We start from the raw sequence: 12,891 nt of genomic DNA, 5'->3' as shown, positions 1-12,891 counted from the left end.
TGTCTGATCCAGTATTACAAGCTGAATTAATTAAAGAAATGGCTCAGAGGAATGCTAATGAAACCTGCCGTAGGGTTATCCTTGGCCTTCCCCTGGAGCCAGCACCTAGCTTAGCACAGATGATTGAAGCCTGCGCCAGAAAAGCAGAACTGCTCAGTGGACACGAAAGAAATCCAGGACTGGCACACCCAAGGACCGTAGCAGCTGTAACACCGGAAGCCAAGAAGCAACCAGTGTCACCAGAGCAACTGCAGCACATCATCTGCTTCCAGTGCAAGCAGCCAGGACACTTCGCCAGGGACTGTCCACACAACCAGAAACAAAAGAAAACCAACAAACAAAAAAACTAACTGTACAGCGCGTGCCCGCCATTAACACCATAGCGCGCTCGGCTATAAATACTGCGGGCTCCACACTCGCAAAAGACTCTCTCTTCATAAAAAAAAAGGGGGAGGATGGGATAGGGGGTGTGGGGATGTATGTCAATGAAAATATCAAAGGTTCAGTTAACAAGGTTTGGAAGCCACTAGGCCGTTTTAGGCTTGTGACTACCAGAGGTTTTCATTTCAGGTCACCTGATTGGACAGTCATAACAGTGGACTTACCTAACAGTACACAGGACGTGACGTTAAACCACATGAAACTGGACAGTGAGTACTTTGTTGTCGGTGACACAGCACACACACCCCTAGAGATTGAGGTGGTTCCCATGACCATCAAGGGAAGCATAACTAGCCTCATTCTCCTGGCACGATGTCCTCTACCACCATATTACCTGGCTGAGGGACAAATCCTTGCCCAGGCCATTCCTGTTCCACAGGAGGTCCCAGTAGATGGAAAATCACCTGAAATCTACTGGGCAGAAGTGGTGGGTGAGGACAAGCCCTCTCTGGCATGCAACCTAACCCGTGGATCAGATCACCTCCATGTGGAGGGGGTATTGGACACGGGTGCTGATGTGACTATCATACCTGAAAGGATGTGGCCGTCACATTGGGAACTTCAGCCTGTGGCAGGCAGAATCCAGGGTGTAGGAGGAGTAAAATTGGCAAAAATATCAAAAAGCATCGTACAAATTGAGGGGCCGGATGGAAAATTGGCTAGCATCCGTCCATTTGTTACAGATTATAAATGCCCTCTATGGGGGAGAGACACCATGTCACAGTGGGGGGTAAAATTAATTATCCCTAAAACTCCTCGGGATTTTTAGAAGCGGCCACTGTGGGGCGCCCTACCCAAAAGTTGAAATGGCTAGATGATACCCCAAAGTGGGTAGCACAGTGGCCCATGAGTAAGGAGAAGCTCAGGGCGCTTGAGGAGCTTGTGGAGGAACAATTGGCTAAAGGCCACATAGAAGAGACCACAAGTGCATGGAATTTCCCGATTTTTGTGGTAAAGAAACCAGGGAAAGACAAGTGGAGGCTGCTCCACGACCTCCGGGAAATAAACAAAGTAATTGAAGACATGGGTTCTCTCCAACCTGGAATGCCTTCTCCAACGATGCTTCCCAGAGATTGGCAATTGGCTGTTCTAGACATCAAGGATTGTTTCTTCCATATACCCCTACACCCAGAGGATGCCCCATGGTTTGCCTTCTCGGTTCCTACCATCAATCGAGAGGCCCCAATGAAGCGCTACCACTGGAGAGTTCTGCCACAGGGAATGAAATGTAGTCCCTCCATCTGCCAGTGGTATGTGGCTTCATTGCTGTCCCAGTTGCGTGCCCAGAGAGGGGAGGCCATCATCCTTCATTACATGGATGATGTGCTAGTGTGTGCACCCAATAACTCTCTACTCCAGGACACACTTGACCTAGTGGTTAAAGTTTTAACCTCTGCTGGATTTGAATTGCAGGAGGACAAAGTCCAAAGGATGCCACCTTGGAAGTACCTGGGCCTGGAAATCACTGCACGGACCATTGTTCCGCAGAAATTGGAAATTAATTGTAATACAAAAACCTTAGCAGATCTCCATTCCCTGTGTGGGAATGGAGAATTGGGTTGAATTGGGTTAGGCCCTGGCTAGGCCTCACTAATGAGGACCTAGAACCTCTCTTCAATTTATTGAAAGGGGACAGAGAGCTGCTTTCTCCCAGGGAACTGACCCCAGAGGCAAAGACTGCAATTGAAAAGGTACAAAAGACCTTAGGAGAGAGGCAAGCTCACCGTTACCAGCCCGAGCTGCCCTTCAAATTCATTATCCTAGGAAAACTGCCACACTTACACGGGTTAATATTCCAATGGATCAAGGAGCAGAAAGAGTCACTCTTAATCATAGAGTGGGTCTTTCTCTCCCACCAGAGATCCAAAACTATCACTAAGCCACAAGAGTTAATAGCACAACTGATTCGGAAAGCAAGGATCAGACTGCATGAACTGGCTGGCTGTGACTTCACATGTATTCACCTCCCGGTTAAATTGTCTGAGGAGGGAAAGAACTCTCCTGAAAAATTGACTAAAGAGATGTTTGAGCATTTGCTCCAGAGCAATGCCAGTCTCCAATTAGCCCTGGACAGCTACAAAGGACAAATATCAGTCCATGCCCCGTCTCACAAGCTGTTTAATGAGGAATTCCACCTCATTCCTCGTGAGAAGAGGAGTAGGAGACCACTCAAAGCTCTCACAGTGTTCACAGATGCATCTGGGGCATCCCACAAGTCGGTGATGACTTGGAGAGATCCTCAGACTCAGCATTGGGAAGCTGATGTTGAGTTTGTGGAAGGGTCACCCCAGGTAGCTGAACTGGCAGCAGTCGTGAGAGCCTTTGAAAAGTTCTCAGAGCCAATAAACTTGGTAACAGACTCAGCCTATGTAGCGGGGATAGTGTCCAGGGCAGAGCAGGCAGTGCTCAGAAACATCGAAAATGAGCAGCTTTTCAGGTTGCTTTCCAAACTAATTTATTTGATTTCTCATAGAGAACATCCGTTCTATGTGATGCATGTGAGATCACACACAGATTTGCCAGGCGAAATTGCAGAAGGGAACCGTCAGGCAGACTCCCTTGCAACCCCAGCAGAACAAGCCACCCCAGCAGAACCAGCACGCCTTCCTGACATCTTCCAACAGGCAAAGCTGAGCCACCAGCAGTATCATCAGAATACACCAGGTCTAATGCGTCAGTTCCAGCTAACACGGAGTCAGGCTCGAGCCATTGTGGCCACCTGTCCCAACTGTCAGCTGCACACCATGCCCTCAATAGGCATGGGGGTAAACCCCCGAGGTCTTGGCAGTTGTGAGGTATGGCAAACAGACATCACACACATTCCTAGTTTTGGTCGCCTCAAATATGTTCATGTAAGCATTGACACATATTCAGGCGCAGTCTATGCCTCTGCCCATGCAGGAGAAAGGGCTATGCATGCCAAACAACACCTAGTGCAAGCCTTTTCAGTGTTGGGGATCCCTAAGGAAATCAAAACTGATCAGGGCGCAGCGTATAAGTCCAAGGAGTTCCTGGAATTCGTCCAGCAGTGGGGAGTGGAACATAAAACTGGCACCTCCCGCTCCCCCACAGGCCAAGGTATAGTGGAGAGAGCCAATCAGACGCTCAAGCAGGTTTTGGCTAAACAGAGCAGTTCAACTGTGTGGATGTCTCCACAGCAGAAGCTCTGCAAAGCCATGTTTACTATCAATTTCCTAAATTGTTCATTTGAAAACATGAGTCCACCTGTGGTACGTCACTTTAACAGTAGCAAACAATTCAAGTTATCCCAACATGCTCCAGTTTTGATTAGGGACCCAGAAACCTGGGAAATCAAAGGTCCCTATGAACTTGTTACCTGGGGGCGTGGCTATGCGTGTGTATCCACTCCCTCAGGCCCTCGGTGGATTCCCCAAAAGTGGGTGAAACCATTTGTTCCCAAACATCCTGCTCCAACTGAGGAGAACGAGGAGCAAGTAGCAGTGGCTTCAAAAAGAAGACGCCGACGGAAAAAAGGAAAAGAAATCCTCATAGAAGGTGGCATTCCGGCAAATAGAGACTTTTAATAGGTTTTATAATGTTTGTTTTTCCTTCTAGAGAAAACCTTCTCTTCTCTCAGTCCCGTGATGAACCCCATCCAAGCTGTCTTCCTGCTAACACTGAACAGTCTAGCAGCTGCATGGATTGTCCCTCAGCCACGTCAGAACGTCTGGGTGACCCTGGCACAGACGCTCCAACAAGAAAATAGATTTTCTCTTGCTACTGCACGGACATGAGTGCCAGGAATTTGAAGGACTTTGCTGTATAGACCTGACCTCGAGAGCTCCTAACATCCATGCTGCCCTCCGAAACATGAACAACTTAATCGGACAAGTAAAGCAAGAACCTGAAGATTGGTTCAATGGACTGTTCAAAGGCTGGGGACTCACAGGGTGGTGGACATCTATAGTCAAAACAATTGTGTTAATTCTTGTTATTCTTTTCCTTGTAATAATGGCATTCGGGATCCTACGTCACTTGGTTTTCAAGGCTATTCATAGTCTCATTCCCTCTACCTCGGTAGTCAATCACATAGAAATGAAAGACTTGAAACAATCTAACCCTCCCGCCAGCTACAAGTGGTGGGCAAAATCGTAATTTGAATGATACCAATATCCTTCTTTCAACTTTGTTAAACAAAAAACAGGGAGATGTTGTGTTTCCTAGATACATTGTAAATGGTACATCCCGTGACCCCTGCTGTGCCCTGTATCTTGGTCCCTCTCCCTTCCTGGCCACACAGAGCTGGCTGGGATCCAATTTCTCCCCGCCCCCCCTTTCCAGACCCTAGAAAAGGTCAGGACCCGCTGACCTCGCTCTCTTTCCCGCACTTTTTCCCCCTCTCTTGCCCCGTTCTCTTTTTTCCCCACTCTCTCTTGCCCCGTTCTCTTTTTTCCCCCACTCTCTCTTATCCCGTTCTCTCTTTTTTCCCCCCCTCTCTTTTCCCGCATCTCTTTTTCCCCCAGATCTCTTATCCTGCTCTCCCTTTTTCCCCCTTTTTCTCTTCCCCCGTTCTCTTTTCCCTTCCCTTTCCACTCACTACCCACGAGAAATAAACCTGTAACTTTATCAGGGGAAAGAGCCTCTTTTGATATCTTATCTACGTCTCTGTGGCTAAGGCCCAGAGGAATATCACCCTAACACCTGAGCTAGACCGGTGGAGGGTGAAAGACTCTGTATAGGCCGGGAGAAAGCCGTTACATGTGACAACCAACCAGCTGGGACAGGACAGGCACCGTGTGTTCCGGGCACTCAGCCCAGAGCTGCTCTTGGAGGTGACACCACAGGGACACTGGATCACAGGTGAGGTCACACGGGGGCATTGGGATTGCAGGATCCTCAGAGTGAGAGGTGACCCTGATGACTTCTGTCCCCAGCAGTGGCCGCTGGGCTTGGTTGGTCCCTCCTCTTCCTGGTCTTGTGGGCTGGCACAGGTGGAACTACATGGGTCGGTGACAATGGGGAATATGGGGGCCCTGGGGAGCTGAGGGACCAGCTAAGTGTGGGGTGGCACCCACAGCCCTTGACTTGGGCAGCGCTGAGCACTCAGGACCTTTGCTCAGGATCCTGAAGGATTTGGGGTGGTGTCAGAGGGTCTTGCAGGTATTTTGAGGGTTCTTTTTGTGATCCCAGGGGAATTTGGAGGTTGCTCTTCCCTGTCAGGCTTGAGCTTCTGGAGACTCAGGAGGTCCTGAACACTGGGGTGGTTCAGGGTTTCTGGGGGGCACCAGAAATGCTCAGAGGTCCTGGGGGAAATTGAGGGTGCAGTGGGGTTTGAGGATTCCTGAGAGGGGTCGGGGCCATGGGGACCCCACAGTTACCCCTCCCCTCTTTCTTTTGCAGCTGCAAGGAAGCAGCAGGAAAGGTGAGTGGGGGGCTCAAACCACACTCTCCCCTTTCACCCCAACCCCCAAGACCTCCCATCCACCCACACATCTCCTTGATTCCCTCAGGGCCCCCCCGGAGCCCCCGGCCCCCCCAGAGGCGGGGGAGGTGCTGTACACCCACGTCGTGATCACCAAGCAGACGGGGGGTGAGTCTGGGCTGGGACACAGGGACACGTCACCCATGGGTGTCCCCGTGCCCAGATGCCACAGCCAGTGTCTCTCGCAGTGTCCCCCTGTGCCACCACACTCCAGGATCCCGAGGTGACCTACGCAGAGCTGGCAGCAACCCATGGGCGACCACGGGAATGCAGGGACATCTACGGGAATGTGCTGTGACACTCCGGGGCACGGCTGGGAACTGGCGGAGACTGGGGACACTGGGGGATCCCACCCATGGGCAACCACCCGTGTGTGCCCCCCCCCCACTGCTCCCATGGGTGCCCAACATTCACGGGTCGGTCGGCACAAGTGAGGGGTCACCAGGGCACCCAGAGCTCCCCATGGCTCCTGAACCCCCAAGGGCCTCCCCACCCCCCTTCCACTGCCCCCAGTGCCTCCCCATTCCACATCCAAGTGCTCCCAGTACCCTCAGAGATTTCCCCATTCCCTCCCCACAGTGCTCCCAGTACCCCCAAGGGCTCCCTGTTTCCCCTCCCAGTGCCTCTCCATTGCTCCCAGTCGATCCAGGTGGTTCCCATTCTCTCTCCCAGTACCCCTGTACTCCCAGTGCCTCTGCAATGCCCCTCTCGCACTCCCAGTACACCCACGGCTCCTCATCCCTCCTCCCAGTGCCCGGGGAACACAGGACTCGTTTCCCTCTTTTTGGCACCAAAATGCAGCTTTTTGGTTCAACTGGCAGAGATGGTGTTTCTTTGTTCAGCTCTGTGGCGCTTTAGGAATGGGATTCTCCAATTTTGGGCTGCCACTCTAAACCAGTGCTCTGGATTCCCTTCTGCCCTGTCTCCTGTGCCGTGTTCCCCACACCATGAGGTCACAAAGGCCCTGGGGGGGTTCCGCAGCCTCCCCCTTTCCCAGGGCAATGGGGATCAGGCCATGGCACAGGGTGGGGTGTCAGGGGCAGGAAACGTTGGATGTCTCGAGACATTTTGGGACACCTGTGTGTGACAGGGCTGGGTCAGGCCTTGCTGTTGGTGACACAGGGCCCCGTGTGTCAGTCAGTCTGTCAGCCATGGCACTCTGGGGACAGAGTGACGCTCTGCCAAACCCAGCTACTGAGTGACCGAGGGACCAGGAGTCCCCCCTTGGCAGAGGGACCTTGGTGGCCCAAGGGCTTCAAAGGCAGAGCATGAGGTGGCCAAGTGTCTGAGCCGGTCTGCTCTTGGAGTGTCTGCCCCATTCATACTGGATCCCAGGAGCTGGAAACTGTCTTGGTTTAAAAGAGAAACGTCTGCCAAGGAAAGCAGGAAACTTCCTGGAATGGAAAGAGGAGTTGTCCCTCCAAATTGTTATAACTGTGAAAATTATGGGGCTTGCAGGCAAAAATGTAAGAAAAGGAATAACAGCTCATTGCTGGGAAATTTATAGAACAGAACAGAACAAACAACAACACGAGAACAGAAATTTCCAACCCGCTCAGTGCTGTTTGTTCATCTTTGGTGCAGTTCTGGCCATGGCCAGCAGGGGGCGGTGCAGGGAGCACTCCCGGCCAGCAGGGGGCGCTGCAGGGAGCACTCCCGGCCAGCAGGGGGCGGTGCAGGGAGCACTCCCGGCCAGCAGGGGGCGCTGCACGGAACAATCCCGGCCAGCAGGGGGCGCCCCGGTGCCGCTCGAACCCCTCAGGGGCCATGGCGGCCTCGGGCGGGAGGGACCAGGGGAAATCGCTCCTTTTGCAAACTCACGCTTTGCACCAATCATTCCCGGCACCAGCACCGGCAGCGCCCGGGCAGAAGAGACCAAGGCAGCAGCTTGGATCCCAGTGCCCAGGGGCAGCGCAGCAGTGTCCCGGGGCCAGGCACACACCCTGCGCAACACCCGCCACCGCTCTCCCTGATCCCCAACGGAAGGAAGGCACCACCCAACCCCAGGCAGCTCTCAGCTCCACAACAGCACCTCTCGGGCCTTTCCAGCACAACTCCTGAAAACCCTCAGCCTTTCACTGCCTTTTCCTCCTTCAGCCCTGGCACAGCAGCTTTGGGAATGCTGAATTCCCCTGGGATGTTGAGGAAAGCAGGTGTTCCTTGCTGACACTGCCAGGGCTCCTCAGGGGCTCCACAGCTCGTTTGGAGCTGCTGCTCTTCCTGGGCCACTGCTGGTCCCAACACAGCAGCCACAGTGGGAGGAGGAGGAGAAGGAGGTGGAGCAGACTCTTAACGAGCTGTTGGAATTTGGGCAGGGGGTCCTGAAGTTCAGCTGTGCTGCTAAAACATCCCTGTGCACAAACACTCGGCTCTGCTGCCTCTCCCAGGGATTTTGGACTACTGTGGCAGCATTGGACACATTTAGGGGATCACAGGGTCCCAGCTCTGCCAACAAGAATTTTTTTGGCTCCCGGGAAGGTTTTGTGGAGCTCCTCACCTTGGCCACTGCACAGGGATGGGCATTGGCCAGCCCTGCTCTGGCCAGCCCCAGCTGGCAGCCAGGACCTGAGGCTCCCCCCGCCCCCTTGGCTTTGATTCTCGCAGCTCTCGAGCTGCTGCAAAGGTGACAATTCTGGGGGGAAAAGGCGTGGCTGTGGTTTGCTCAGCTCTGCAAGAAGCACAAAACCCAGGGTGAGCCCAAGCAGTGGCTCTGCGAGGGCCTTTGATGGTTTTCAGAGCAGGGCTGGCTGGAAACCCCCCCTGCAGGGGCAGCTGCAAGGGAACCAGTGCGGAAATGCAGCAATTGATCATTTGGTCCCTGTGCCCAAGGCACTGAGAGTGCCCCAGAACTGCTGCAAATCCCACAAGGATCTGCTCAGCGACCTGACCGGGACCCTCCTCCTTCCTGAGCTGAGCAGGCAGAGCTGAACAAACCAAAACCATTTCTGCCGCTTTAATCCAAAAGCTGCGTTTGTGTCCAATAAGAGGGACAAGGGTCCTGTGCCCCCTGGCACTGGGGGAGGGAATGGGGAGCCCTGGGGGTACTGGGAGCACTGGGAGCACTGGAACGGGGAGCTCTGGGCAGCCCCACATGGGACCCCCCAGTCGTGGCTACCTCCTGGGCACGGTGGGCAACCACAGGAGCCGAGGGGGTGTGGGACACAAGAGGTGTGCCCTCGGTTAGGGAACTCCAGTGTCCCCATTGTCCCCAGTGTCCCCAGTGCCCCCAGTGTCCCCAGTGTCCCCAGTGCCCCCATTGTCCCCATTGTCCCCAGTGCCCCCAGTCTCCCCAGTGTCCCCAGTGCCCCCAGTCTCCCCAGTGTCCCCAGTGCCCCCATTGTCCCCATTGTCCCCAGTGCCCCCATTGTCCCCATTGTCCCCAGTGCCCCCAGTCTCCCCAGTGTCCCCAGTGTCCCCAGTGTCCCCAGTGTCCTCAGTGTCACTGCTCGTTCTCGTAGCTGTCCCTGCGGTGCCGCTGTCGCCCGTGGGGTCCCGGCAGCTCCTCCTGGTCCCCTGGGGCTGTGGAGTGTCCTGAGTGAGGCTCCGGGATTGGGGACCTGGGTGGGGGTGACACCCGTGGGTGACGTGTCCCTGTGCCCCCCTGTACTCACCCCCTGCCCTCTCGGTGCCCATGATGTGCGGGTCCAGCACCGCCCCCTCCTCCGTTGGGGCCGAGGGCTCCTGGGGAGGCCTGCGGGGATAAGGGGGGGTCTGTGGGGGTGCGGGGCTTCCTGAGCTGAGGGTAAAATGGGGGGTCAGACCTGGAGCCCCCCACTCACCTTTCCTGCTCCTTCCTGAGGGCTGCAAAGGAAAGGGGGGAGGGGTGACTGTGTGGGCCTCAGGCCCCTTGAACACCCTCGGGACCCCTGACTGCCCCCTGAGCCCCCAGACTCCCCCAAAACCCCTGACAGAACCCCCAATATCCCTGCACGACCCTCCAGGACCTCCCCAAATCCCCCAGGAGCCTCAGCTGAGGTCTCTGGGGGCTCAGCTTCACCCAAGTCAGGAGCTGTTGGTGACACCCTATGGCCCCCACACGCTGGGGGCTTCACCCCAATCCCTGGGACCCCCATGTCCCCCCATTGTCACCCACCCCGGCGGTGCCACCAGCGACAGCCCCCGATGACAGCCAGGAGCAGGAGCAGGTACAGGAGGGTCCTGCCGACATTCACAGCCACTGCCGGGGACAGAGGGGGACACACCGGGGTCACCCTGAGCCCCGGGGGTCCTGAACAGCCCAGTGAGCCCGTGTGACCCCACCTGTGATCCAGTGTCCCTGTGGTGTCACCTCCAGGGCCAGCTCTGGGCTGAGTGCCCAGAACACGCGGTGCCCGTCCTGTCCCAGCTGGTTGGTGGCCACGCACTGGTAGGTGCCCGAATGTCCCACATCGACGGCCCCAAGCTCCAGGAGGGGACCCCGGGCCACCTCGTGCCCATCGTGCAGCCAGGTGAAGGTGACAGGGGCTGAGCCCACCTGCACTGAGCAGCGCAGGGTCACGGGGTCACCTGGGCGCACCTGGAGTGCCGGGGGTCCGGGGGTGATGGTGGCATTGGCCACGGGCACTGCGGGGACAAAGACAGGGCTGAGGCCGGGGGAGGGGCTGGCACCCGGTGTGGGGGGAGGGGGGGACGGGAGGGATGGGTTTGATGGGGAAATGTGGATGGGGTCACCCCATGGGGGGTGAGGGGACACAGAGAGCGATGAGGGGACACAGGGCAGAGGCGGGGTGCACAGGAGAGATTTCAGGGGGTCAGGGATGTAGCCAGGTGGGGGTCCCGTGGGGGCTGTGGAGGCTCCCCGTGCCCATCCCCGCACTCACTGCGCACCGTGACGCCGAGCCGGGCGCTGCTCTTCCACACGGCCCCCTCCTCGGAGCGCACCTCGCAGCTGTAATTCCCCGAGTGGGAGACCCCCACGGCGGGCACCAGGAGCTGCGGTGACCCCTGCGGGCCCCCCACCAACTGCCCGTGCCGGTAGAAGCGGTACAGGAGAGGGGCTGGAGGCCGCAGGTGGCTGGGGGTGCTGAGGCAGCTGAAATTGAGGGGGGACCCCTCGGGGAGCTCCGGGGGACCCTCCAGCACCAAGACAGGCTTGAACTCTGTGGAGATGGGAGGGGGATTTGTGAGCCCGAGTCCGTGGGGAGGGGCTGTGGGGGTGTCGGGGTGGGGCTGTGGGGTGCTCACCCTGCACTGTCACTGTCACCTGCGCCGAATTCTTCCACCTACCCCAGCTCCCCATCCAGCCCCTGCAGTGGTAGCGGCCGCTGTGGTTCAGCTGCAGAGGGGACAGGGACAGCTCGGTGCCATCGCGGAGCGTCCCCAGTTTGTTCCCGTTGCGGTAGAAGGACACCGAGGTGACCGAATTGTACTGCCAGCCCCGGCAGCGCAGTGTCACCTTGTCCCCCTCCAGCAGCACCCGCGCCGGCACCTGCAGCACCAGCGGGTCTGTGGGACAGGGGGGGACCTGTCACACCCGGTGTCACCCGGACCCTCCCATTGGGTCACAGCAGGGGTCCCCAATTCCAGCACGGGGATCCCCCTGCACTGGGATGCTCTGGGATGTCCCCAGAGCAGGGGACAGACTCTGGTCACACCAGGGGTGACCCATGGAGCTGAGCCCACCCTGAGCCCTCGGGGTCCCCGCGGGTGCCAGGGTGGGGACACCCAAACCCCCCTCACCATTTGAGACTGTCACTCGGGGGCTGAACCTGGTCCCGGGTCTCTCACACTGGTAGGTGCCGCTCACGGTCACACGGAAGCTGTCGCGTCTCTCCTGTCCCCATCTCTGCCCGTCCTTGTACCAGGTGGTGTCTCCGGCGGTCCCCGAGCCCTGGCAGGTCAGTGTCACCCGGTCCCACAGCACCGCCGACGTCCAGGGGGGCTCCACCAGGAGCTGGGGGCTCTGGGCACCTGCGGGTGACAGGGGACACCAGCCTGGCAGGGCCACCACGGGGCTGGGGACAGCGGGGCAGGGACATGGCATCCCCCGAGGACTCACCAGCGAGGCCGAGGGTCTGGGCTGGAAGGGAGAAGGGACAGGGATGGCTGGGGGTGGCCCTGCAGGGACAGCAGCACCTGGGGCACCTGGTGTGGTGTCTGTCCCCAAACTGTCCCCACGGGAACACTGGTCTAGCACGGAGGGTTTGAGCACAGGGACACCTCGGTCACCCTGGCCTGAGGCAGGACATGGGGACACTGTGGACACCCCATATGTGCACAGGTCACCTCCCCCAGCCCTAGAACACCTGTCCCCACGGCCACATCCCCATGGCCCTGTGCCCGTGATCCCATTCCCATGGCCCCTGTGCCCATGGCCCATGTGCATGGGACGTGGCCCTTGTCCCTGTCCCTGCATCCCTGTCTCCCTGTCCCTACAGCTGCCCCAGCCCCAAGGTTCCTGTTGCCACATCCTTGTCCCCCCATCTCGATCCCCCTGTTCCCATCCCCACATCCCAGTTCCCCTCTTCCTGTCCCCCTGTTCATGTCCCCAGGGCCACCCCACGACTCTGGTCACACTGGGGTCCATGCCCATGCCCTGGCTCTGCTGGCCTTGGGGACCTCAGGGGACCCCGCACCCCCCTGTGCCCCCTCCCCACCGCTCTCTGCCTCACCGGGGCCCATCCCCGGGGCGTCAGGCCCGTGCCCGGGGCACTCACCCCACAGGAGCAGCGCCACCTTCCCGGCCATCCCACTGTCCCCGGCCATGGGCACTGGCTGTCACTCGCTGCTCTGTCCCCCTGTCCCCTGGCTGGCAGCACTTCCCATGAAGGGACAGGAAGCGAGGTCACGTCTCGTCCTCACGTGTTGGTGGCCTCTGGTGGGGGCAGGGTGTGCAGAGGATGGGGACCTAGTGACACATGAGGGTGATGGTGGGGACAGGATGTTTCCAGAATTTGGAGGCTGAGGTGGTGCAGGGGAACAAGGATTGGGTGTCCAGGGGATTGGGGTGCCAGGGATGGTGTCCCATGGGAATGGGGGTCCTAAGGGTTGGGTGGGTTCAGACTCAG

General features: G+C 57.5%; 1 protein-coding gene across 1 annotated transcript; it reads right to left on the bottom strand.

The window, feature by feature from the left end:
• Positions 1–5,618: 5,618 nt before the first annotated feature.
• LOC148218561 (low affinity immunoglobulin gamma Fc region receptor III-A-like) lies at positions 5,619–12,645 on the bottom strand. The gene is made up of 8 exons (XM_088157821.1): positions 12,541–12,645; positions 11,883–11,903; positions 11,564–11,794; positions 11,069–11,329; positions 10,145–10,447; positions 9,978–10,061; positions 9,664–9,685; positions 5,619–5,676 (listed from the first exon to the last, which is right to left on the bottom strand). Exons 1-8 carry the CDS (start codon positions 12,587–12,589, stop codon positions 5,619–5,621), a joined length of 1,029 nt encoding a protein of 342 aa, XP_088013947.1. The 5' UTR covers positions 12,590–12,645.
• Positions 12,646–12,891: the final 246 nt, after the last annotated feature.

Source organism: Sturnus vulgaris, unplaced genomic scaffold (assembly GCF_052056855.1).
Source record: "Sturnus vulgaris isolate bStuVul1 unplaced genomic scaffold, bStuVul1.hap1 Scaffold_180, whole genome shotgun sequence".
NCBI lineage: Eukaryota > Metazoa > Chordata > Aves > Passeriformes > Sturnidae > Sturnus > Sturnus vulgaris.
This window is presented reverse-complemented; position numbering and strand designations above follow the sequence as displayed.

Bases quoted from the DNA above. Each gene is read 5' to 3' on its own strand.
- LOC148218561 (XM_088157821.1), bottom strand. From the start codon at position 12,589: ATGGCCGGGGACAGTGGGATGGCCGGGAAGGTGGCGCTGCTCCTGTGG. The intron at 11,795-11,882 runs GTGAGTCCTCGG...TGTCACCCGCAG, and splicing joins CCAGACCCTCGGCCTCGCTG to GTGCCCAGAGCCCCCAGCTC. The intron at 9,686-9,977 runs GTGGGTGACAAT...TTTCCTTTGCAG, and splicing joins TCGCTGGTGGCACCGCCGGG to CCCTCAGGAAGGAGCAGGAA.